General features: G+C 40.1%; 1 protein-coding gene across 1 annotated transcript in view; it reads left to right on the top strand.

Moving 5' to 3' along the window:
• Nucleotides 1–25702, top strand: part of Hsd17b4 (hydroxysteroid 17-beta dehydrogenase 4) — a 67714-nt gene extending 42012 nt beyond the window's left edge. Inside the window, exons 14-24 of the mRNA XM_075968679.1 lie at nucleotides 937–988; nucleotides 2299–2370; nucleotides 3440–3543; nucleotides 5048–5113; nucleotides 8489–8558; nucleotides 10835–10941; nucleotides 12023–12109; nucleotides 15108–15194; nucleotides 16511–16649; nucleotides 22772–22899; nucleotides 25286–25702. Of these exons, the coding sequence (XP_075824794.1) occupies nucleotides 937–988; nucleotides 2299–2370; nucleotides 3440–3543; nucleotides 5048–5113; nucleotides 8489–8558; nucleotides 10835–10941; nucleotides 12023–12109; nucleotides 15108–15194; nucleotides 16511–16649; nucleotides 22772–22899; nucleotides 25286–25375 (1002 nt within the window). The 3' untranslated portion in view covers nucleotides 25376–25702. The remainder of the gene's footprint in view (nucleotides 1–936; nucleotides 989–2298; nucleotides 2371–3439; nucleotides 3544–5047; nucleotides 5114–8488; nucleotides 8559–10834; nucleotides 10942–12022; nucleotides 12110–15107; nucleotides 15195–16510; nucleotides 16650–22771; nucleotides 22900–25285) is intronic.
• The last annotated feature ends 391 nt before the right edge of the window (nucleotides 25703–26093 follow it).

The raw sequence follows: 26093 nt of genomic DNA, 5'->3' as shown, positions 1-26093 counted from the left end.
GCAGGCACTTGGATGTGGGAAGCCTGGAGAGCGGTCCTGCTGTAGTGGTGCAGGCACTTGGATGTGGGAAGCCTGGAGAGCTGTCCTGCTGTAGTGGTGCAGGCACTTGGATGTGGGAAGCCTGGAGAGCGGTCCTGCTGTAGTGGTGCAGGAACTAGGATATGGGAAGCCTGGAGAGCGGTCCTGCTCTAGTAGGTGCAGGCGCTTGGATGTGGGAAGCCTGGAGAGCTGTCCTGCTGTAGTGCAGGCGCTTGGATGTGGGAAGCCTGGAGAGCTGTCCTGCTGGTGGTGGTGCAGGAACTAGGATATGGGAAGCCTGGAGAGCGGTCCTGCTGTAGTGGTGCAGGCACTTGGATGTGGAAACTCCACTCAGGTTTACTTGCATATGATGCTCTGCTGTGCTGAGCTCACATTGCTTTTTCCTTGCAGTGTGCGTGGTTGTACTCTGAGACACACAGAGAGAATGTTGCTGATTTTGCCTTTGGATATGCTTGTAAGGTTTATCTTCATGTTTTAGTTGAGTCATCTCTGCTTGGTTTGTGTGACTTGAAGCTACCAGCCCAGGCTCACTGGTTCATTTTTACTGAGTGGATACTTACTGAATACCCAGTATGATCTAGGCATTATTATAAGTCCTTGGCACAGAGCCTGACTGAGTGGCTCCATTGGTAAATCAGTAGAGCCAGTAAGGATCCCTGGATTTGAAGGACACAGATTTATCTTTTCTCCTCCAAAAGATCTGTTTGTCTTTATGCTGTCATACTAATTATTTCTACATTGCATGATTAAGAAGTAAACACCTTACTGATATAGATGACACAGGACGAATACTGACGTGGTGTGTGGATAGTAAAATGTCATTGTGCTTAGCAGTACCCACGGGTAGACACTGGTACAAGAAAGTTGGCTAATAAGATTGCATTTGTTGTAACGTAGGTTCTTCATGGGGAGCAATACTTGGAGTTGTATAAACCGCTTCCTCGATCAGGTGAGTTTATGTGAACTAATTGCCTAATACTATGCTTTAATTTTCCGATTAACCTCCCAAGCCAATCTATTGTCTTAAACTAGCATAGCCCAATCCAACAAGATGTCAGAAGCATCCATGTAACCTGAGAGTAGATAAAGTTAACCAGTAGTTATACTGATCTCTAATTGTCTTCCACTAACAGTAAAATTACTTAGTACTATCAGTTTGTCTGTAGTGACATATGTACCATTATGACTGTGTATCAGTTATGGTTCCTGTGGTTGTTTATTTTAAGATTAATTTGCATAAACAAACAATGTTGAAAGATGTAGCTTTTGTAATTTTTCCCTATTCCCTTGGAAGAGAAGAAAACTAAACCTATCTAATAACTTTTTTCTTTTCTCGGTAATACTTTGGATATTCACCAAAGCTTATCTGTATGTCTATCTGTCCAACCGTGTGTTTGTTCCATCTGTCCATCTGTTCCTCCCATCCATCCGTCTGTTTGTCCCCTCTGTCCATCTATCCATCCTTTTTTGAGATAAGGCCTGTCATGTCCCAGGGTGACCTTCAGTTTTTTCCTTAGCAGAAGATAACCTTGAAGTTAAAAATGTACCTGTCTCTGTACATTCAAGGATTAACATGGATTTGGTGCCTGTGGGTTCAAGTGGTGTGGTCGGGGCTGGGTGTGAGTCCAGTTGTGGAGGAAAGAGAAAAGCAGGTCTCAAATAACTGACTTTTTTCCTTGGCAGTTTCACACTTGTAAACAATACTTCCTGGTAACCCTCACTCCCTCCTCCTTCCACCATGTCCATCTGCTTCTTTCCACAAGTCTTGTGTCCCCCCCCCCCCACGTTGGTTTTTATCTTTTGTGTTTCCTTTTGTTTTGTTACCCGCTGAGTTTAACCAGTTAAATGAGGACTCAAAAAAAAAAAAAAGTTCGGAGAAGAAAATTTAGGTAGTGTTTCACAAAAGCCATAGAGATTTGCGAAGGAATGGAGGAAGTGGAGTTGTGCTTACCCAGGATTGAGAGGCCAGTTGGACCTTGCAAGAGGTGTCACTGTCATTGGAAATGATTATTAAAAAATTACATCAGAAATATTAACGTCTCACAATTTTACATCAGAAATTTAGTAATTATTAAGTTTAGTGATTTATATGTTCTGTATTTTATGTTTTGTATAAACAATTATACTTTTTTAGTGTAAAGTTAGGGGAAAATATTTAAAACCATAATTTTTTAAGCTTTGCTGAAGTAAGTGGAAACTGTGGTGAATTCCTTTCATGTCTTAATTATTTATCATGTAATTATTTATCTTTCATTTTAGGAGAATTAAAATGTGAAGCAGTTGTTGCTGACATCCTGGATAAAGGATCGGGCATAGTGATTGTTATGGACGGTAACTCATCTATAATTGTTATAATAATATCATTAGAGTGATAGGCTTTGCAGGTAGCACACTTCACCACAGAGATCGATTCAGTTTGTGTTCATTTTATAATGTGTAAGAGATCAAAGTGAGCATTTTCATAGGGTTTTTAAGAAAAATAAGGGAGGAGGCGGAGTAGATTGGAGCTGAAGCTATGGCAGGTGGAACATGTCACTGGGTTGAAACAACGCAACTAAGCACAGAAGTGAGAAGTGTGTTCCTGTTCACGTCACAGGGAGAGTTACACCTCCTGCAGTAGGGTTGACGCAGCTGGGCTGGGCTATTGATGCTCTTTTCAGTGTTAGCTGTTTGGAACTCAATTAGTGTAGACTGCGGTTGGGTTTCTAGGCTGCATGTAAGGCTGTTGAACTCATGACGTAAACACTGTGACTACATTTTATCTGAGTAGAACTGCCAGCTCTGCCTGATGTGTTGTTTCTGAGAGAAATCCTGGGGGCCGTGCCAGTGCTCCCTGACTTACCATGGGGTTGCACCCCAGTAAACACATTGGAAGTTGAAATATCTTAGGTAAAAATGCATGGAAAGCCACGAATAATGATCTCAGCACTCAGTTGGCTGAGGCAGGAGGAACCTCCTTTGTATTGGGCACCCTAGGGATAGAGTGGTTAACAGAACCAGCATGATGGCACCCCCGGAGCCATCCTACAGCCTCATTCTTGCCCTGTCTCCTTAAGACCCATGTTCTTTCTCAGTGCTTTGACAGTATTTCAGGGTTGGAGTGTGGTAGCTTGGATTTTCTCGAGGAATTGTTTGAAATATTAGTGGCAGATAAAGCTTGAGATCTAGGTGGTAGTTGGGCGATTTAAGCGATAAGCCCATGGTTCACAGAGGAAGCTGGGCAGCTCTCTCTGCCGCCAGAGACTGGAGATGAGAAAACTGCAGTACAACTTGGCAAACCCCATGCTCACTGTAGGTGCTGACCTTTGAACTGGCCGTGTTTTATTCTTTTAGCTATTAAAGGAAGTGTTAAGCCTATCTTCATTAACTACTTCTTTTTTTCCTTTTTCTTCTTTTTTAGTCCATTCTTATTCTGGGAAGGAGCTCATATGTTATAATCAGTTCTCAATCTTTGTTGTTGGCTCTGGGGGCTTTGGTGGAAAACGGACATCAGAAAAACTCAAAGTAAGAATTTTTTGGGGGTATAATATTTGTACATTTTTATGCGGCATATAGCAACTCAGTATCTGTGTTCAAAATGTAAGTCAGAAAACAGCATTGGCATGTCCTGGAACCTGTTCTCGATATATGCTGCTTGACCTTCCGCTGTCCTGCTGCCCTGGTCCGCACTGGCTGGTTCAGGCTGCTGCATTCCTTCCCACTACCCCTTTCTTATCTAGTGACCACTGTCGTCTTTCCATTTTTAATCATGTGTTTGTGTGTGGGTATATGCAGGTGTCTGGGGAAAGCAGAGACATCAGACTGCTGGTGACTTCTGGGAACTGAACTTGAGTCCCCTGCAAGAGTAGTATAAACTCCATCTGCTGAGCTCTCTCTCCAGCCCCACACCCTTTTTGTTTTTGCTTTTTTGTCAGATGAAGCAGAGCAGATTGCTTTAAACTGGTAGCAGTCCTCCTGCCTCAGCTTCCTGGGGTGCCAGGGCGGTAGGAGTGAGCCACTGGGCTCAGCTTTCTTCACTCTCCTCTAAGGCTGACTTAATAGGCTCTGAATGAGTCTTTCTATAGCAGCTTTTCTCTCCCCCCTCCCTTCTCCCTTTCTCTCCCCCAACCACTTAAAAATAAGTTAAAAATCTCTTTTGAGTAGCAGCAACTTCTTACTATAGAAGTAGCCCTTTTACTCATGGCCTTTTAGGATTGTGGTTTTGGGATTTGTGGAACAAATTTGATGATATTTAAGCTTAATATTTCATAGTAAAAATCACCGGCTCCATAATTAGAAAAGTTGACTTTCTTGTAAAATATTGTGTAATTGTGGCACAGTTGATATTTCTTCCCTCCCTCTCTCCCTTTCTTTTTCTTTTCTTTGTTTTTCAAGACAGTGTTTCTCTGTGTAGCCTTGGTTGTCCTGGAACTTGCTCTGTAGACGGGCTGGCCTCGAACTCACAGAGATCTGCCTGCTTCTGCTTCCTGAATGTTGGCATTAAAGGCTTGAGCCACTTCCCTGGTGATATTTTATTTCTATATAAATAAATAAATAAAAAATTGATGTGGTTGTTTGAATATAATACAATGTAGTTCCAATATAGCGGAATCTGATGTCTCTGATCCCCATACACACTTGCATTCCTGTGTACCCATGTAATTAATAATAAAAATCAAAATTTAAAAAGTTGATAAAAATGCATTATTTTGTTAACATGACAAACTAAAATATGTAAATTGTTTAATTCCTTTTTACATAGGAAAAACTGTCTTTTGTCCCCTGTGGCCTGAGAATAGGTCTGATAATGTTTCTTATATTGAAAAGAGTCATTTTAGGGAAACTGTAATTTATAAAAAGCTAGGAGGTATGAAATTTTAATTGTAGTTTTTCTCTTGACATAAAATATTAAAAAATCTTTAATCTAGTTTTCAGAGTTTATTATGTTGACACTTGGTTGTTTATGTGATGTTAGTTTTGTTAGAGAATCATATATATTTAAGTTGACATGCGTTTATTTTGATTTCAGGCAGCTGTGGCTGTACCGAGACGACCTCCTGATGCGGTCCTGAGAGACACCACCTCATTGAATCAGGTGAGAAGTGCTGATCACCTGGCTGATGAAACTGCTCTGTTGACATTGTGAACACACTATACTTCTGGAGTTAACTTGGGCATCTTATTCCAAGCAAGGGAATATGAGACACCAGACTTTGCTAAGTTCTTGGAGAAGGGCACTCCTTTGAGTGATAGGCAGAAAGGTTTGCCAGTAATGATTGACTTGGCAGAAACGTGATTGGGGTATGGATGCTCCCTCCTCAGAGATGTGGGCGTTCAGGCTGTCAGGGAAGATGTGGGGAAGCCTAGCGGAGCACAGAGAGGCAGAGGCAGGGTGTGGGTCAGGGTATGTGAAGGCCAAAGTCACATTTACATTGGTGGTTAATGGAGGACAATGTGTATGAGCAGATCTTTCCAAAAATGGAAAAATTGTGCATTAGAGCATAAATTGTGCTGGGTTTTGTATAGTAGTAACTTTCTAGTCAGCAAGCAAGCACAACTGTACCGTCTTAGCCCTACAGATGCCACTTCTCAGCTATGCTGTTTAAATGTCCACAGCACAGTTTCTTCACTGCTAGCTCGCTTGACCATAACAAGTAAAACAAGTGTTTCATGAAGAATCAAGATTTTCATGCAGTGATGTAAAAAGGCCAAGCAGTGACAGCTCTCAACACCAGGCGTTGTAACTGTGGAGGACGAGAAACAAGCTGTGGTTTCACCAGATACAGTCTAGCACTAACTGCACTGTTGGGATTTCAGTTGTTACTGAGTAGGTCGTACTTTCCATTAAAAGATAATTCCTTATTAAAATCCCTACTGTGCTAAATTGAAAGCAGATATGACCTCAAAACCAGGTCTTCTTGATGTCCCTTTTAGATTTAGACAATTCCTTTACAGGGCTGAACACTGAAAATAATCACAAATGCTTCATGGGATTGTCTGGGTCCCTTACATTGACCAGGAAATGCTAATTTTCAGTAAGTAGCACTGAGAGGGTTTCTGGTAAAATCTTTGAACTTTAAAGATAAAAATGACCTTGAGGGACTGAAAGGCAATGGTGAAGTATCCTGCAGAGGAAGATAGATGGCATCAGATTCCCCCAGAGCAGGGGAGAAATGGAGCACCATTCTTGAGAAATAAAAGTTTGTATCAACCACCCGTCCTTGTAAAAGAACATTCCACATGAAGGAGGAACTTCATCTAACTAGCTGGGCCTGAGGAACACTGACAGGAGGATTGAAATAGCCAAGTGCAGACTCACGACTAGGCTAGAGACTGGACGGGCAGAAGTGACACACAGTGTGAGAGAGAAAGTACACGTGATTCACCCCACCCCCTGTGGGAGTGGAGAAAGGGATGCAGAGGGATGTAGAGATGCCCTGCTGTTAAGGGCACATGGGAGATGAAAGACAATTAAAAACAAATGCAACTTAGTAATAAGTTAAACTGAGGAAGAAAAAGCAATGGAATAGCAAATGAAGGGGGCTGGAGAGATGGCTCAGGAGTTAAGAGCACTGGCTGCTTTTTCAGAGGACTCTGGGTCACTTCCCAACACCTACATGGCAGCTCACAACCTTCTGTAACTCCAGTACCAGGGGACCTCGTACTTTCTTCTGGCCTCTCTGAGCACTAGGCATGCATGTGGTACACAGACATACATGTAGGCCAAGCTCTCACACACATAAAAATAAATAAATCCAAGAAAAAAAAATTAAAACGAGGGCAAGAACTGAAAGGCTAGGTAGAGAGTAGTTGGGAGAAAGACAGGAAGATCCAGCATACTGAGAGCGAAAACTATCAGCAGCAGTGAACCACCCTGAGATGCAGTCCTGTAAAGCTACACAATCTGTTCACCATTGTGCACGGCCTTCATAAGGCTGATGGCTTGGCTTCCAAGATTGCTAATTTGGAGCTGTGGCATCCTTTCTCCATAGCAAAGTGCTGTCTGCCGCCTCCTTAATGGATGGCTGTAGGGAGTACTGTAGGGAGATGTTTTATTTGGAAAGATGTTTAGCTTTCTGTGTCTCACAGGGCCTCAGATTCCCCCTTGGTGCTTTTCATTCACTAGGCAGCTCTTGGGGGATATTTTTTTGTCTTTGCTTCCCCAAAAGAGATGCTTTCTGGGACTTGCATGTAGACATGCACACTTTTCTGGGGTTTGCATCCGCAGCCATGCGCGCTTTTCTGGGGATTGTCTCCGCAGGCACACACACTTTGTCCTCTGTAGACAGGGCTCTAATCAAGTGCTAACAAGAGACTTTGTTCACTTACACTGTTGCTAAAGTCTTGTAAAAAGATTTAGAAATTGCTAATGTTCGCTGAGGCAATACCCATGAGTTTTATCTCATTTAATTTCTCCAGTTCTTCTTTGAAAGTGAGTCCTCTTAGCTTGAGGCTTATCTTGGTAGAGAAACTTGTTTAGCAATGATAGGAATGGATGTGAATCCAGGTCCCTCTGGAACCAAAGTCTATTATGTGGCTCGTGTCTGACGACTTCCCTTTGTGGGCCTGAGATGTTCTTTTTCTTTGTATACACAGTACTGGATGGTGCATAGTTTCCTGGTGTTTACTGTTTGTGTACGGCTTTTGAAAAAAATAACCATTTCTTTTCTAACACATAAAAATCTTGTATTTAGAAGAACATAACTACAGTAAAAAATACTGAGCCACAGAGAAGTGAAATTTTTCTCAAAACCAGACTTGATAAGGAAAAGATGCTGAGTCCGGTCAGACATAGAGTGTAACAAGCTACTGTAAAGATGCATTAAATACCCAGCTGCCCTGTGAATCTCTGCTTCAGTTCTGAAGAGCACTCTAGTTTGAAAACTGCACAGTTTAAATACCAGAAAATGACGGCTTTCCCTGCTGTTGCCTACATTTTCCTGTTATTCTTGCCTTACCTATGTAAATCAGCAGTGTGACCATCTGAGCTACTGAGTCATACTGGCAAGCTATTGGTTGGTTTTGTACACGAGCTGATATTCAGGATTTAGTGTGCCAGAAAGATGAAAGTGTGTGAGAAGCTATATATCTGCCCAGTACTATGTTACAGACTTCAAATTGAAAAAACCCATTAAGAAAGTTGGCATAGATTCTGATTGGCTAAGAGATTTTAGCCCTTTACCTATCTTGGTGGGGTTTTCCTTTCTGTGAGTTTCCTCTTAGGTGGTGATGGGTGTGTGTGTGTGTAATTCTTGCTTTTCTTTCTCACTGCTTTATCCCTCACTCTACTGATTACAGTGAAAGACCTTATTAAAACTTAAAGTTACAGATGTAGAAAATAGTTATCTTTTAGATCACAGTCTAGATTTATGTACATTATATATTTTAATCAATAGTTGGCTGTGCCTCCTGCCCTGCACTTAATGCTTTTTCAGAAAATACTGAGTACTGTGGTAATTTTTCTCTGCAGGCTGCTTTGTACCGCCTCAGTGGAGACTGGAATCCCTTACACATTGACCCTAGCTTTGCTAGCATTGCTGGTGAGTTGTAAATTGTGTGAGTTACTGAAAAGTCTTAGCTCAGTTAACTAAGAGTACACTTAAAAAAAGTGCTGCTTGCGACTGCTAATTTCAATGGCATTTCAAGACAGTTCTCATATTTATTCAAAGGCTATAGAAAGGTATGAAGTGTTCAGGAAATGGAGTGTGCTTTGCTTGAAATACAGATGAAGCAGAAGAAAATGACCTAAAAAATAACTTTAGAAGAGTGTTTGAGGCCCTTAAAGAGGAAATGAAAAATTCCCTCAAAGAAATTGAGAAAAAAGCAAACAAAAAATTGGAAGAAACCAACAAATCCCTTAAAGAAAACCAAAAAAAAAGCAATCAAGCAGATGAAAGAAACTATTCAAGACATGAAAACTGAAATAGACACAATAAAGAAAACACAAACTAAGGGAATTATAGAAATGGAAATTATGAGAAAATGATAAGGAACCACAAATGCAAGTATAAACAGCAGAATACAAAATGGAAGAGAGAATACTAAGTGCTGAACATACAATAGAAGAAATAAGAAAACATTAAATCTAACAAAAGCTTAACACAAACTTTTCAGGAAATATGGGACACCATTAAAAGACCAAACCTAAGAATAATGGAGATAGAAGGATAAGAAGTCCAACTAAAAAGCACAGAAAATATATTCAACAAAATCATAGAAGAAAACTTTCCCAACCTAAAGATGACATGCATATGAAGGTACACGAAGCTTACAGAATACCAAATGGAATGGATCACCAAAAAAGTCCTCTCGCCACATAATAATCAAAACACTAAACATAGAATAAGGAAAGAATATTAAGGGCTATGATAGAAAAATGCCAAGTAACATATAAAGGCAGACCTATTAGAATTACACCTGACTTCTCAATGGAAGCAATGAAAACCAGAAGGACTTGGCCAAGTGTTATATAGACATTAAGAGACCACAAATGGCAGCCCAGACTACTATACCCAGCAAAACTTTCAATCACCATAGACAGACAAAACAAGATAGTCCATGACAGAACCAGGTTTAACTAATACCTAGCCACAAACCCAGTCCTACACAAAGTACTAGAAGGAAAACCCCAACCCAAGAAGTTGGCTACATCCACAAAAACACAGACAATAGATGATCTCACAGCAGCAAATCCCAAAGAAAGGAAAAACACACAAAATAACATCACTAACAATGAAAACTAAAATAACAGGAGCTAGCAATCATTAGTCATTAATATCTCTTAATATAAATAGACACAACTCACCTATAAAAAGACACAGGCTAACAGATTGGATACAAAAACAATCCATCCTTCTGCTGCATACAAGAAACATACCTCAACCTTAAAAACAGACATCGCCTCAGAGTAAAGGGTTGGGAAAAATTTTTCCAGTCAAATGGACCTCTGGCATACCTATCCTAATATCTAATAAAATAGACTTCAAACTAAAATCAACCAAAAGAGACAAAGAAGGACATTTCATATTAGTTACAGGAAAACTCCATCAAGAGGAAATCTCAATTCTGAACATCTATGCCCCAAATACAAGGACACCTTCATATGTAAAAGAAACACTACTAAAGCTTAAATCACACATTAAATCATCATCATCATCATAATAATAATAATAATAACAATAGACTTCAACACCCCACTCTCACCACTGGACAGGGCTACCAGATAGGATCCTAAGAGAGGCATATATGGACTTAATCTACATGGGAAGTTGAAAAAGACAAGGTTTCCTGAGAAAATTTGGTAGCATGGGGACCATGGGAGAGGGTAGAAGGGGAGGGGAGAGAAAGGAAGGGGAATGGAGAAAAATATATAGCTCAATAAAAACAATAAAAAAAAAGGTTTATGAAGTCCCCCACTGTGGTTTTTTGCAAATAAATGAAATGAAAACGTTTTTTGTGTTTCCAAATTTTTCAAAAAATAGTTTTTGTTATTTATATCTTAATTTTTCCCTATGACGTATGAAGTACTGTTGGTAAAACTTTTTTTTTTTTAAAGTATACAGTCTCAATCTGTAGCACTGGCTAGTTTGGGACTTGCTAAGTAGGCCAGGCTGGCCTTGAATTTAGAGAGTTTTGCCTACCCCTGTCTCTGTAGTGCTGTGATAAAGGTGATGCCCTCTTTCCTGGCGTGTTCTTTTTCTTAGTATATGATATAATTCATTGTAAAATTGCAGTTTAAAAGACATTAAAATGCTGAATTAAATATATACTTAGATATGGCATTTTTCGTGTATAACAGTTTTCCAAATTTTCTCAGGTTTTGAGAAGCCCATATTACATGGATTATGTACTTTTGGATTTTCTGCAAGGCATGTTCTACAGCAGTTTGCAGATAATGATGTGTCAAGATTCAAGGCGATTAAGGTATATGTCTCTTGCATAGTTTTTTTTTTTTGGCGGGGAGGAGTGAGTTGAGAGAGGATTTTTCTGTGTAGCCCTGGCTGTCCTGGAACTCGCTCTGTAGACCAAGCTGGCCTTTATCTCACAAAGCTTCACCTGCTTCTGCCTCTGGGGTGCTGGGATTAAAGATGTGTACTACCCTGTCCAGCCTCAGCATATAAACTTTTGAAACTCTGCCTTTGCTGTACAGAAGATGTCGGGGCTGAGTTTGATCTCTCACAACACATCAGCTCTGACGGGACCTCATGTTTAGGTGTGCTTATAAGCTGAATTCAAGGTTTTACTGTTTACTCACTTTGTTATTAACAAAGGAAACTGTTTCTGCCTACAATAGTTTTGTCTAAGTCAAAGATGTGTACCTGAAAGACGCTAGGGCAGTGTCAAATGGCTTTAAAATTATTTATTAGTTTAATCTCCATGCCAGAGTGGAGACAAATGTTCTGATGCCTGGACCTTAATAACACTCATGATTTTCATGTGTTTTATTTAATCACAATTAGTTTTTTTAAGTTTAGTAATGTGTGTATAGATTTACACAGTAACATAAATGATCCTGTTCTAAAATATGCAAATATTTTCTTCTGTATGCTCACCTGAGCCTTCAGCTCCCAGAATAATTAGTACTACATTGAACTCCAGATTGTTCTGGTGGCTGCCAGTATCACTACCTAATAGGATTATGGTTGTGGTTTTTGATTTGTCATAAGAACATGCTGCTTACTGGTGCTGCCTTTTCTTTTCCTTTTCCCAGTGTTGGGAACTGAATTTAGGACGTCAGATGACCCAGGCAAGCACACACTCTACCAGCGAGCTATGTTCCAGCCCTGCTTCTTGTTTTGAGAGAAAAAAATTAGCTTATTATGGAATGTGCATGATTGTCAGCATCCTTTCGTTATTAATTTCCTACATTTCAGATATCGTTTATGAAGCTTAATGTATTTAAATCTCTACTTTTTCCCTCTTATGTAGACCTCTGAAATTTCCCTTCCAAGTAGAAGAGTTTCGTGTAAAAACATTTTTAATGCTTAAACTTTTATTTTAATAGGTTCGTTTTGCCAAGCCAGTGTATCCAGGACAAACTCTTCAAACTGAGATGTGGAAGGAAGGAAACAGAATTCATTTTCAAACCAAGGTATACATCATAGAGTTGGAAGTATGTGCTGTGTGACCCTTCACGACACATTGTCATTTTGTTCTCTGTTAGCATTTTTATGGTTAGTAATAGGAATCTTTGAGAAGAAACTTGAAGTACTCTTAAAGTTAATGCTGTCTTTTAGTTGAAACTAAGATTCCTCATGTACCTTTTAAATTTTTCCCTCACTCACTAATGAAAGATCTTGCAGCCTGGCTCAAGAGAACCAGAACAGCAGTTTACCTGGTCTAACAGCAAAGGCATTCGAGACAAGTTTTTGCTGTGTTAATGGCATATTTACTTGTGTTCTAGAGAACTGTGAGGTTGGAGCCTTTAGTTTTTCCCTGGACAGAAACCATGTACTCTTGAGCACACAAAAAGTATAAAAATTAACATTTTGCCTCATAGAGCCTGGGCCTAATTAATAATTGCCAAGCCCATCAAGGTGTCCCTCTGCTGATTTAACTGATTTCGAGGGAAACGCAGTGATGCTCCAGAAAAGCACTAGGAGGACATTCAACTGTTTCACTCTTCACAGTTTCCAAAGCAGCCTTTGTTGCCACAGCTGCGCAGCTAATAGTTTTCTGTCTATCACTCAGTATCGCGTAGAACAGACTGAAGTCTCCAGCAGTGGCAGTAACACTTTTATTTATGGAGATGCTATAAGCACTGTTGTCTTCAATAGCAACTTTCAGTAACAACTCTGCATTGAAATGTAAGAAAGTCTAGGTTCCTAAGAAAACCTTGGTGTTGGTAATGACTTGCTGATGGCCCCATAAGCAGTCTTTGAGTAGGATACAAATACAGCTTCACATGGCTCCAAAGCTTCAGTGTCCAGGTTTATTTTTGCTGTAGTTTGTCCCCTCAGGAACTGGTAGGTTAGCAGAATTCTGCTGTAGTGTTAATGCCTTCCTGATGCTGATGACACGTTCATGGTTTAGGGAAATCATTTGTTTTATTTTGCAAATTTCTTCTGTATTAAAGACCCCGGTGTAAGTTTTGCCTTACCCTTAGAAACAGTCTCTCTGATTTTTTTTTAAAAAATTTAAACAGTCTTATTCTGTAGCCCATGCTGCCCCATTAGAACTTTCATGCATTGCCAAGCCCAGCTCAAGTAGTACCTTAAACTCTATCGTTCACTCCCACTGACACAGCACACACCCTGGATTTCTCTGAAACCTTATTTCACTTAAAACCTTTTCCTCCTGTTCTTCAGCTCTCTCGTTTTCTTATTGTCTTGCATAAAATGGTGGTGGAGTCTGGGGATTGAACCCAGGGTGTTGCCCGTATTCGGCAAATACTGTATAACCCCAGCCCTAGAATTCAGAATCTTACTTGAAAATTAACGTGCACAAATGAGCTAGGAATGTAGCTCAGTGACAGAGCATTTATCTGCTGTGCACTAGGCCCCGGGTTCAATCCCTAGAGCCATGAAGAAAGCAAGAAAGACACAAACACAAAATAGTATGAACTCAAAGATGTGAGGACCCTGGCACCGTATGAAACATTATAGGCTTTTATTTTCACACAATCCTAGCATGAACAATACATGGGCACTTTCTATGAACTGAAAGAGCTGAGAAATAACCTAAATGTAATGTGTTCTTCCATTTTAAATGGCTCTAAACATGCTTTCTCTTTTCAGAGTATTTTCTCCTTCCCCAGTAATTACAGGGACATAGAAGACTCCTACCGTGACTCCCTCCTTTCCAGTGTATTTTAAGAAACATTTAAAACAAGTGTTTCAGAACTCTATGCTCATGTGCTTACAAGAAAGCAATTTGCTAAAGTGTATTTTGGTTTTTCATTAATCATGTCTGTGTTTTTCACTGGATATTTAGTTTCAAAAGAACGAATTGTGGGAAAGGTATTTTCCCTCCTTTCAAGAGAGAAGGGAGGTAGTCAAGGGAGTTAAGATCAAAGTTGTATCACTTGCTACCTTAACTTTGGGAAACTTGTTCTCTTCACTGTAAATCCTTCTTTTTCCTTTTGAGACAGTGTTTGGCTATAACACAGCCTGTACAGAAACATACTTCCTTAGTCTTGGCTATCCTTGAACTTGAAGTTCTCTTGCTTCAGCCTTTTGGGTGCTAACATTACACCCCTGGCTTGTATTGTTCTTATGGAAGAATTGTCACCCGAATGATTTGAAATATAGAATGAGGAAGGAGAGTTTCTTTAATGTCAAGTGTAAAAGGTTTTTGGGATATTTACTTTATGCTGTGTATACATCTGACTTGAAATAGGACCCAGAGTTATGACTTTGCAAACAATTGTCTTTTCCTAGCCAGTTTTAACCTATATTAACAGAACACATTTGCTCCACATGGGGTATTAGGGCATACCTTCTACTATTTCCAACAGTTGATTGCTCACCCTTGCTCCCCTAAAAATATTCTTAGGCTTAGGAAAAGAAAATCTCCAAAATACCGGCACTCAGGCTCTAGCCTAGGTCATTAAATTAGCATTCCGGTTTGAAAAATATTTGGTTTTATTGTTTTTAAATTATGTGTACGTGCACGAGAGTGCAGGTGCTCCCAGAAGTTGGAGGGGTCAGCTCTCTGGGAGCTTGAGTTGTAGATGTTTGTGAGCTGCCTGATGTAGATGCTGGAAAGCCAACTGTTCTGGGAACTGAACTGGGGCCCTGAGGAAGAGTAAGGAAGAAGACAGTGCTCTTAGCCACTGAGCCATCCGCTCCAGCTCCTTTGATTTGTATTTTGGAAGATGAGACTTGATCATAGTGTCTTTTATTTTCTTTTTTCTTTTAAAAGTCATCAGTTGACTCTCTTTCCAGGCTTAGTAACAGTTGTATTAATTCAGAAAATCCTTATGTTTATTATTTTATTATTTACATCATTGACCTTTTGTCTTATTTGGCTTTCTATTTTTTTTTTCAAAGAAAAGTCTGAGGTTTCCTTAAAATGACTGTAGCATTTCATGATGGACATGCAAACTATCAGCGTGAACTGTGTTTCTTTCCTACCCCACTTCTCTTCAGGTTCAAGAGACTGGAGACATTGTCATTTCAAATGCGTATGTGGATCTTGTGCCCTCGTCTGGAGTCTCAGCTCAGGCACCTTCTAAGGTAGGCTGTGAAGTCTGGCGCCCAGACTTCCCTGCGCGAGCCTTAGTTAATGCCATTTCGGGACTTTCAGGCCACTTCCTTTAGCTATGAGAAGCCTATTGAAGAAATGACATAATTTAAAACTGATTGGAATGAAAAATATTTTGATAACTTAGGCTTTGAAAAATCTTTGCAGAATATTGGGATACTTTAGGAGAAAATAGTCTGCTTTAAGAATGTCTAGCTCAGTTTTAATGAGAAATTTTGAAAAGTATTTGGAGAATAAAAGGTGAAAAGTTAAGTAACCTATTCTTTTTTCTTGATTTAAAGGTTTGTATGAAGATTGAAGACAATATCATGTCTTATTTATTAAAATATTATTTTAGTATACTAAGACTTTTGATAAAATATTTGTATTTTGTGTCCAAAATATTAACTTTAATAATGTTGAAACTTTCACAAGCATTATCTTTTTCCTTCATAAACCATGTTATTATATGACAAAAATTAACATTTTATGAGAATAATCTAAGCTTAAAGCCTATGACACCTTACGGCCAGAAATAACTAAACACTTCACAGAATTTACTACTATTTTAGAAACAAAAACTGAATACCATAGGACTTGATTATTTGAGAAGTTAATTAGACCTAGGTACACTGCTTCCTCTTTTTTTTTCTTCCTTAATTTGTGTGGGGCGTGGTTGGGTGGACTCACCTTGCAGGAACACAGCAGAGTTTGTTATCAGATGTCCTCCTTAGTTACTTCTCCCCCTTGATTTTTAGACAAGGTCCCTCACTGAACCTGGAGCTCACCATTGTAGCTAGCCTGGCTTCCCAGCTAGCCTCTGGACCAGTGCTGGGGTTAGGCCGTGCACTACCACACCCAGCTTTTGACATGGCTGCTTGGGATTCAAATTATAACCTCATGGTTTTACAGGAGGCACTTTACCTAAGACACTAAAATATTATCTTAAAATTATGGTAAAATAGAATTTTCATGGTACATGGTGGTGGCTTGTGCCTTTAATCCCAATACTTGGGAAGCAGAGGCAAGTGGATCTCTGTGAATTGAAGGCCAGCCTGGTCTACAGAGCTAGTTCCAGGACAGCTAGGGCTGTTACACAGAAAAACCCTGTCAAGAAAAAGAAAAGGAATTTTTCTGATAGGGCAAACAATGCTGGGTTGTATAATACAAAGAAAGTGTGAAATAAGCCTAGTGTGAAGAAAATAGGTTAGCTGTGTTATCTATGACCTGGAAAAAAAAATCACTCTTAATTTATGTATGTGTAATCATTTCTTTGTGAAGTTTTCAAATATTATTTCCTCTTTGTCAGGGTGAGGAGCTTCAGAGTGCTCTCGTGTTTGGGGAAATAGGTCGCCGCCTTAAGGACATTGGACGTGAGGTGGTAAAGAAAGTAAATGCTGTATTTGAGTGGCATATCACGAAAGGTGGAAATATTGCAGCCAAGTGGAGTAAGTAAGATTTCTGATTTTATATTATTCTAAGGTAACTTTTAATGGAGGTAAAGTATATTTTATAGTTGATAATAGTCCCTTTGAAAGCATTTAAATCTAACCTACATAGGTTTTTTTTTTTTGTTTTGTTTTCCATGAGAGCTAATAGGTCTCAGGACATTCAAAGGCATGTACTTTTTCTCTTAAATCACAAATGTTATTTGGCAATTTCATGCACATATATAGTGTGTTCTAATTACTCTGACCCACCCCAGCCTGTTAATCTCTCCTCTTTCTGTCAATTCTTCATCTACATTCGTATCTTTTTGTTTTGTGACCCACTGACTTTAACCAGCACTATCCATGTGAGCATGGGTGTGGACCTATCCATTCGAGGGGTGCACTCCTTAGTTCCAGTAACTGAAGACGTGACTATGAGTCCCCCATCTTCCAGCATCTGTCAGTAGCCAGTAGTTCCCCAGGGAGGGCTAGGACTCCATAAGAATCCACCATCCACTACTGACCGTGAACTGTTTGGGGTTCTTGTTTTCCTTCCAGTCTTTGTGTAACTGAGGCAAATCACAGTATTTGGCTGCAGTGAAAATCTCTTTTGGTCTCTTGGTATGGTAGAAGGCATCCCTTGTGCCAGCCCTGTGTTGCACTAGAGAGTAGATATTTAAAGGCTACGTTAGGGAATATCTTGCCTCTACTCTTTCCCCCCAACAATAAGTTTTTAAGATGTTTTGCTAAATGCTGAAGTACTGAGAACTGCGTGTTTTATATTGTTGGTAAGCAGTCCGGCTGTGCTCATATCATGGTATACCAGAAACAGGATACAGGGACAGGGACTAGAAATGAGTATATAGGCTAGGTGTGCTACCGTGTGCTATCCTTGTCCTTGAGCAAATGTAGGCACTGATGGGTCGCATTCCTCCCCACGGTCCCAGACCATGCCCATGTTTTCCTCTCGCTTTCTGGTAGTACCACATTTCTGGGCAGAATGTGTGTGTATAGTGGGGAAATTTTTTTCAAATAAAATTAAATCTAGTTCTAGAGAGAATGCTGATATCAGCTGAGACACTGTTAGTGTTGATTATGAAGACAGAGGGTGTGCCTTGAAGTTTGCTATTTCTAAGGCCCATCACCTATTGTTAGAAACAGGAGGGCTGACTGAGTGAGGGCAGAGTTACCTCTACTGGCAGGGCTGAGAAAATCTAATGCCCTTCCTCCTGCCACTGAAAGGGGAAAGGTAAAGCCCCTGGTTAATACAGCAAGTCAGAGAAGGGCCTCAGTGCCTCAGTGCGGGGCTTTTGGAAGGAAAGCAGTCTACCCTCATCTTCATATCTCGGGGTGCAGTGTTTAGTAATAGCAGTATTCATAGTACATCCTTAAGCTAGGGACTAAATTCACACTTGTCTTTGTTTAAGAACAGTGACTGTTGTTAGTGTCATTTTATTACATAAAATTAAAAATTGGCACTGAACGTCAGGACACAGGCAGTCCTTCCCAAGGATCTATGCCATTTTTTGCCTCGCCTTTGAATAAAGGCCATCCTTGTCCCTTTATTTTTCTGGGGATCTTTGATTGTGTTGAAAGTGTCAATAAAGAAGTCTGTGAGTCCCCGTGGAACAGACTCTTATTTGTCCTGATTGTACCTGTTGTACTTTGGCTATTCCTAGTTATACTCCTCTTTTTATTTGACCTTGGGCTTAACTCTGAGAAAGGACCGCAGTTCCTCTGTTGGCAGCTCCTGTCAGGGCTATAGCGCATGTCAGTATGCACAGGTGCAGGTTGGTAAGTGCTGACAGCCACGTGGGACTCACAGTTCAGAGAGATGAGATCACTGTCCTTTTAGAGGAGCAAAAAATGGATGCTTGCTTTCTGTTCAGTAGGTTTCCTGTATAGATGATGCTCTTTCTTTTTCTTTGGTGGTGAAATGTACCACTGAAACGTTTTACTAGCAGTGATCATATTTTTTTTATTAATTCCATTCAAAAATTGTCTAGTAAGCGGTTTGGTCCTAATCTAGTGTTTTGTTAACAGTAATGCCAGAGGAATGAAAGTTGGCAGAATAAGCGGCTTAGGTCTGGGGATGCCTGCTGTGCAGGAGGCCTTGGGTTCCATTTCCAGCACCAAACAACAAAGAAAGAGCGAGCAGGAGGCTTCAGGTAGCCTACAGAATCGTTTGTGCCTGAAAAGTTAAGCAGTTACTCTGATTTGAAATTTGGAAGCTGAAAGATTTGGAGGTGGGAAACTTTTCCCTCTTACAACTCACTGCTAACAAAGTCTGACCCAGCGTAGGTGGTATTACTGTCTTTATTTGCTTCTCCGGTGTCAGAGTGGAGAAGTAATGTCCTTGTTTATACAGTGTTGCACCTCTGGGGGTGGGGCTTTTCTAGTTCAGAGTCACTAAAATCAGAACAATTCTGAATTCAGAACATATCCAGGCTGATTACAGACCTGCGTGTGTGCATGAGGAACACGGGTGACAGAGCCTGGAAAGATGAGCTTAGCGTCAGGATGGAGAAATTGGTCATTCAGTGAAGAGTTTAGGATTCATGTACCATGGCCCCTACTGGGTTGGAAACAAACGGGCATGAAAAGACTAGAAGAAAGGCTGACCTAAGTTAGAGTCAGGATAGTAATGGAGAGGAGGGGACAGATGTGAAACTACTGAACTCTCCTGAGCACTTTTTATGTCTGAATATCAAAAGAAATGAAGACATCTGGGGTAACACTGAGGTTTTAAACTTGTGCTCTTGAGAATGGAGGCTCATTTCTGGAAGGGCAAAATGGGGAAGAAAAGCAGTTTGTAGCGAGAAAATGAACTGTGAGGGCAGAACTGTGGTCAGTCAAGGTTTGGGCTAGATTGTGGCTGTGTGCTGCTGCTCGTGGGTAGGTCGCAGCTGCAAGCGGAGGGTGGGAAGCGCGGTCAGAGTGCATCAGCTTTGCCACCTTGAGGATGCGATGCGAGAGTGGAGGATGTCTGTCACTCCTGTTCACAGAAAATTCCACTTACAAATTTCCATTGTACAGTTTATTGTAATGCTAAGTGCATGGTACATGTTTCCAAGTCATTCGTTTGTTGCTTGAGTCTTTAGAGTTATAGGGTACATTCAAACTATGAAACTGTATACAAGTACTTATTATATCCTAAATACACAATGTTGCTTGCTAAACAGAAGGTGTTCTACGTTCCTTAGAGTGATAGGTTTAGGCAAATGGCTTGAGCTGGTTTATTTCTCTCCAATACCATACCTGTATTCTTTTATATTATATGAACCAATGTGTAAAAATTTCATCTAGATACCAAGATCATAGAGGTACAATGAATTTTTGTTTGAATATTGTTTGGTGAAGTGAATTAGTTGAGTTTTAACTAAGTGTCCAGAGCTGACTGCATATCTGGACTGGAGTCAGGCGTGTCCGGTGCAGTGGGACAGTGGCCGTATGGCGGTGCTCTCTGAATATGTTTATCCATTTTGGGAACTTGTCCCTATGGGAAGAAGTGTGGATTCCCTGCAGATGAGAATCCAAACCTTCTTGATCAGATTCTATGAGCTGTGGCTTGGGATTCCTCTTCTGAAGTCAAATTGGATTATCCTTTAAGATTTTTCAGCTAAAACATAAATTTTTTATCTTTTGAGGCAAGATCTTGCTTTATAGCCCAGGCTAGCCTCAAACCAGAAACTCTCCTGCCTTAACTTCATAAGTGGCTAGATTATAGGCATGTGCCAGCTCACTAGGCCTAACACTAAAATTTAAAGATGCCAGTTTCAGATTTTGGGTTGAGATTCAGAAGTGTCTTGTGAATTTCCAGAAAACAGATTGTCTTTGGAAAGGATCTGCTATCAAATCATCAGCAAGGATTTTCCCAACAGTGAGCAGCTGCTGCTTTCTAGTGCAGCTCCCGACTCCATGCCCACAGAACCTCCCGCTTCAGAGGCCGACAGTCCTCTTGGCATGCAGCGTGCCCTAACATCGTTTGCCAAGTTTCTTTGTTAACAATAAATTCTGACATAGAGATAAAACTGCAAAGATTCTAATGAGAAGTAACAGTTATCTTTCATCTGCTACTTCAAATTGTTCAAATTTTATCCCATTTTGTAAAAGTGTATGTATGTAAGATAACTTGGAGACTTGGTATTGTAAGGGTGTAAGGCTACTCTATTATTTCAAGAACAAAGGCATTCTCTGACCACAGAGAGGTTGTCAGTGTCAGGAAGTTAACATTTATACACTGTTCTTATCTGCTCTACCACCTTATTAGTGTTTCACCGTTTGTCCCAATAGGTTGTTTAAAGCAAAGGAATAATAACAGTAGTAGTAGCAAGAGTAGAAACGGAGAGAGAGGGGGTGAATGCCCCCTTCTGGCCTGCTCACACTCCGAGCTGTTGTCAAGTTCCTGGCTGCTGGAACCCAGATACGTTGTCTGTCTTATTTATCACCTTGATGTTTTGGAAAAGTTATTTTGAAGAATATTCTTTAGTTTGATTTATTTGATATTATTCATGATCAGGTTTGCGAATTTTAGACAGAAGAGTAGCAAAGTTTTATGTCTTTGCTGTCTCTCTTTTTCTTCTCCTAAAAATCTTATTTTTTAGTAGGGAGTGATGGCTGCTTTCTGTAATCCTAGCTATGAATTTGAGGACAGCCTTGCCGCTCCTCTTTGGTGGGCGTAGAGAACCTTTCTCTGCCCTTTCGCTCGCTCACCACTTCCTGAATATTATCTTCACAGAGTGGATGGGATTAGGTGACAAGATGGGTTTTTAACCACCAAGGCCTTTCTGTCCAAGGCATCGTCGTCTTCTGTCACCCTTTTTGTGGTTTTACCTCCCCGCTGCCCTGTAGAGACAGTAATTCTAGCTGAAGTTGTTCTGAACTCTTTTAGAGACTTAATGATCATAAATCTGAACTTTCACAGTGAGCACAGTGAACTCTGCCATTGGGTGGAAGTGCAGTTTGTTTATCCTACAGAAGACCAGTAGTAACCTACAGACATCTGGATTCTAAATGGCCCGGTGATGCTTCTCCCACATACACCAAAGCCTTTGTGCATTTGACTGTTTGGCTCCTTCACCCCACATGTCTGTGTTCTTGCTAAGCACTATCTTTTCTTGTATCAGTGTAGCCATGAGCTTCTCACAGTTCCAAGTCTCATGTCTGCAAATGGTGAATGGGTTAGTTTGAGGGAAAGAGGAACAGAACAACCACGGATTGTTGTTGCTTGGTATAGTTACTCCTTTACTCTGATATGAATGTGTGCAAAGTAAAGTGTTAACACTGAGCACAGTTTTTATGTACACTACCCCCGCCCCCCCAGTGGGGCTTGGACAGAGGTGTGCAGCATTAAAACCGTAGATGGTGAGTCTATTGGTTGACAGAGGTTTGCTTTCCTTTACTTTTCCATACCCTCTCCTTTCTGTCCCCTTCTGTTGCCTTTTTTTTTTTTGTTGTTGTTGTTGGTTTTGATTTTGTTTTTTTGAGACAAGGTTTCTCTGAGTATCTTTGGAGCCTGTCCTGGAACTAGCTCTTATAGATCAGGCTGGCCTTGAACTCACAGAGATCTGCCTGCCTCTGACTTCTGAATGCTGAGATTAAAGGCGTTTGCCACTATGCCCAGCTTAAGAAGCTATTTGCCATGTAGTTGATTCCTGCTGGGAAAGGAAGGTCAGTTTTCTCCAATGTCAATGTTACTGGGTACCTTCTTTGCTGAGGGCCCAACCCCGTTAAAGGCCTTAGGTATATCCCAGCAAATTCACTTGTTAGAAACTTGTTCTACATTCAATTCCTATTTATATGAGTATTTCTAGATATAAAATGCCTCATTAAGAAAAAGCTATTTACTGAGCCGACTATTACAAAGTACTTTAGAAAAAGTAGATTTCCAAGCTCTACCTTTTGGTGAACACTGCAGGAGGATTGCTGTGAGTTCTAGACCAGTCTTGGCTACCAGGTGAGACCCCATCTCAGCAACCACAACAAAAATTTTCTACATGACAGAAAGAACATGTTCTAGAACATGTAGAACAAGTATAAAACACATGAATAACTCGGGAGCTGCGACAGCTTCCGTTTTAGTTCACTTTTTGTGCCGTATTTTGGAGAAAATGTAACACATTGTTTTTTTGTTTTCCCAGCCATTGACCTGAAGAATGGCTCTGGAGAAGTGTACCAAGGCCCCGCAAAGGGCTCCGCTGACACCACCATCATAATTTCTGATGAGGATTTCATGGAAGTGGTCCTGGGCAAGCTTGACCCTCAGAAGGTAATGTTCTGAAGGTTTTCATTAATTAAGTTTATACTTCTATTCTCATCAACAAGTCAGATTTTAAAAATTACTATTTCAGTTAGTAGCTTTGAAATATTTTTTTGGGGGGCTGTAAGTCCAATTTATCATTTAGTACAAACAATATAAAACCCAAACTAGGCATTTTAAATCTATAGTTTGAGGTGTAAAACTTGTGTGTGATATAAGTTGAATAATATCTGAGGTATTTCAACTTTTAGCTAGTAGATTTTGGGATTGTACATATGTTACTAATCTAAAAATTTGGAATCGGAAATCCTCCAAAATTAAACAAACAGATGACCCCCCCAAAACACCTTGATTTGCTTTTCTCAGGAAGTTAGAGTTCTGCTTTAGTGAAATGTCACTAAAGCCAACATAAAGTATTAATAACTCATGGAAAACCTAGAAATAGAATATTTGTAATAGTCACTGAAGTTAAAGCATTCCGGGGCATGGAAATCGTCAGTAAGACAGGAGGCCTCTGTGACTATTGTTAATATTATTCTGAAAATGTTATCTGTTTTAAACACAAAATTGAAGTAGCCCATGCAGTAATTTACATAGAGGAGAAAATTAGTTATTTTTAGTTTGTAGTAGTCTGTACAAATGAATGGGCTCAGACAATTATTTGAATGTACAAGTATTAAGAAATGACTTCCACATAGCAGCAAAACTCATGAGATGAAAGAATTGAAGAAAACTTGTTTAAAAGGTATATATTTATATGCTATTTTAAAATACTTGTTTATAAGTAATCCTCAGATTTTGAAAGTTTCTGAGAAATGCAACTTTACTTGGTCCCTGGTGATAACTGCCACTGAGAATTGGGAACAAACAACAAAACCAACCCTGGCTGTTGTTTCCTTTCCCAGGGTGCACAGCTAGGGGTTTTTGGGTGTGTGCACCCACAACATGTGGGCCAGCTGCGTCAGCTGTTCCTCTACTGCTGAAGAAACTGCATGTGAATACAACCAAGTGTCTCCTGTGAAACACTGGGGTGTCACTGCTTCAGGACTTGGAGCATATAGTCCCAGACAGTGTTGACAGTTAACGCATGCCTTTGGCAGAAGTCACTGCTCCCATATTTATACACAGTGTGTACCCACTTTTCTTGAGTCCCCCAACTCTTACATAATCTGCAGAGACAGTGGGTCTCTGACTTGAGTATGCTGTACTGCCCAAACACTAATGATGGTCAAAAGAACCTATAGGAACCCATGGTGCCAAACTCAAAATTGCATAACAAACCAGCATCCCAAGACACATTTTCAGGCGAAATTTGCTTTCTAAAAAGACCATTCCATGAAAGTAGTAGGGATATCCATTTTACCATACAGCATAAATCTCAATGTAAGGTCACATATGAGAAACAAATGTAATATGATGATACCTCCTGCCTATGACAGCACTTTAGGAATGGATCCTAAAGATGCTCAAGTCGATGGGCTTAGAGAGATTACTAGTTAAGAACACTCCATTGCTGGACAGGACCCAGATTCAGTTTCTACTGCCCATATCAGGTGGCTATGAGCCACTTGTAACTTTAGTTCAGTTCCAAGGTATCTGATACCCTCTGGGCTCTTTGAATTCCTGTACACACGTGGTACACATGAATGAAATTAGGAATACATGCAGGATATAAATGAGATATGGAAGAAACCTTGGAAAACAAAGAGCTCAATAACACAGGTAAAGACTTTAGTAAAAGCCCCCAACTAGATCAAGCATAAAAAAGAATATTAGTTTGAAGATATGTCTTTAAAAATTTCACATTCAGACAAAAATAATAATAAAGAATTAAGAGATTTGGTATGTATGGGACAGCATGAAAATGTCAGACTTTTACATCAGAATTCTTAGAAGTTAAGGTTAGGACATAGAAACTATTTAGTGCAAGTGTGGTTGAAAACTTCCCCAATGTTGAGAAAGACATGAACGTAATGGTACATGATTCAGAGTTTCCCAATGAATGTGATCAGGAAAAACAGTCACTGTGACCTAGTCAGACTGTCAAACTACAGGATAAAGGAGGATTCTTTAAACCCGAGAACGTGCCCAATCACATGTAAGTCCTTAATGGCCCCTTTAGACTTAGCAGACTTCTGAGCAGAAACACTGCAGGGCGGGAGTGTGGAAGGATGTATTTTAAGGCCTGAAAGAGATAACTGCCCACCAAGGTTACTACATCAAGTAAAGCTCTGCTCAGAATGGGAGAAGACTTCAGAGTAAGCAGCAGTGAAGGAGATGGAGACAGGGGTACCACACCAGCAGTCAGTGGAAAGGACATGACATGAGGACTGTATTCTTGGAAAAGGACTAAGTGCAAGGGTAATGGTTGGTATCTTTCCCTGTCCCTCTGCAGGCCTTCTTCAGTGGCAAACTGAAGGCCAAAGGGAACATCTTGCTGAGTCAGAAGCTCCAGATGATTCTTAAAGACTATGCCAAGCTCTGAAGGGCCCACTGTGCTGTCAACAAAAATGGAATAATTACATACTCCGCCCAATTATGCTCCAATATTCTGTGACACGATCAACAGTAACATGCAGCAGAAATCGCTTAACATTTTCAGATTTCAGATGACTTTCAGATTTTCATTTTCTACTAATTTTTCATATATTATTTTTACAAGAAACTGTAATCTAGCTAGCTAGTAATTATTCTGTCCTTAGATCTGTATCTTAATAAAAAATTTTCAAGTCTGGTTTCTTTAGAATTTGTAATAGCAATAATATGTTGAAAGGAAAATTGAATGAATAAAAGCCACCTAATGCTCATCTCACTTCTTTTCTCTTCATATCCCGTATTTCATGGATTTCCCAGAATGGACTCATTTTCCGCTGTTAGAATAGTTCTGTGCTTAAGAACAAAGTCTTTGTGCTATCAAATAATTCTTTGATCCCCTCTGCTTGAAACTTGATATCATCACAAATGAGACATTTTGCTTCATCAGTAGCCTGAAATCATAAAGATAGTCTCTAGCAAGTGTGCTCACGTAGCTCTTTTTCCCCATTTCCCTCAGATTCAGTGCATCTGCTTTTGCTGGTTTGTCTGCAGAGGAACCAGGGACTTGTGAATAGTAAGGCTGGGATGGAGGGCATCAGTTTTGTTACACTCGGAATTCCCATTCTTTGCTGACTCTTTGAGAATCAGCCTTTGTGATGGAGATGTCA

This window comes from Microtus pennsylvanicus, chromosome 4 (genome assembly GCF_037038515.1).
Source record: "Microtus pennsylvanicus isolate mMicPen1 chromosome 4, mMicPen1.hap1, whole genome shotgun sequence".
NCBI lineage: Eukaryota > Metazoa > Chordata > Mammalia > Rodentia > Cricetidae > Microtus > Microtus pennsylvanicus.
Note: the sequence above shows the minus strand (reverse complement) of the source record. Positions and strands in the feature narration are given on the sequence as shown.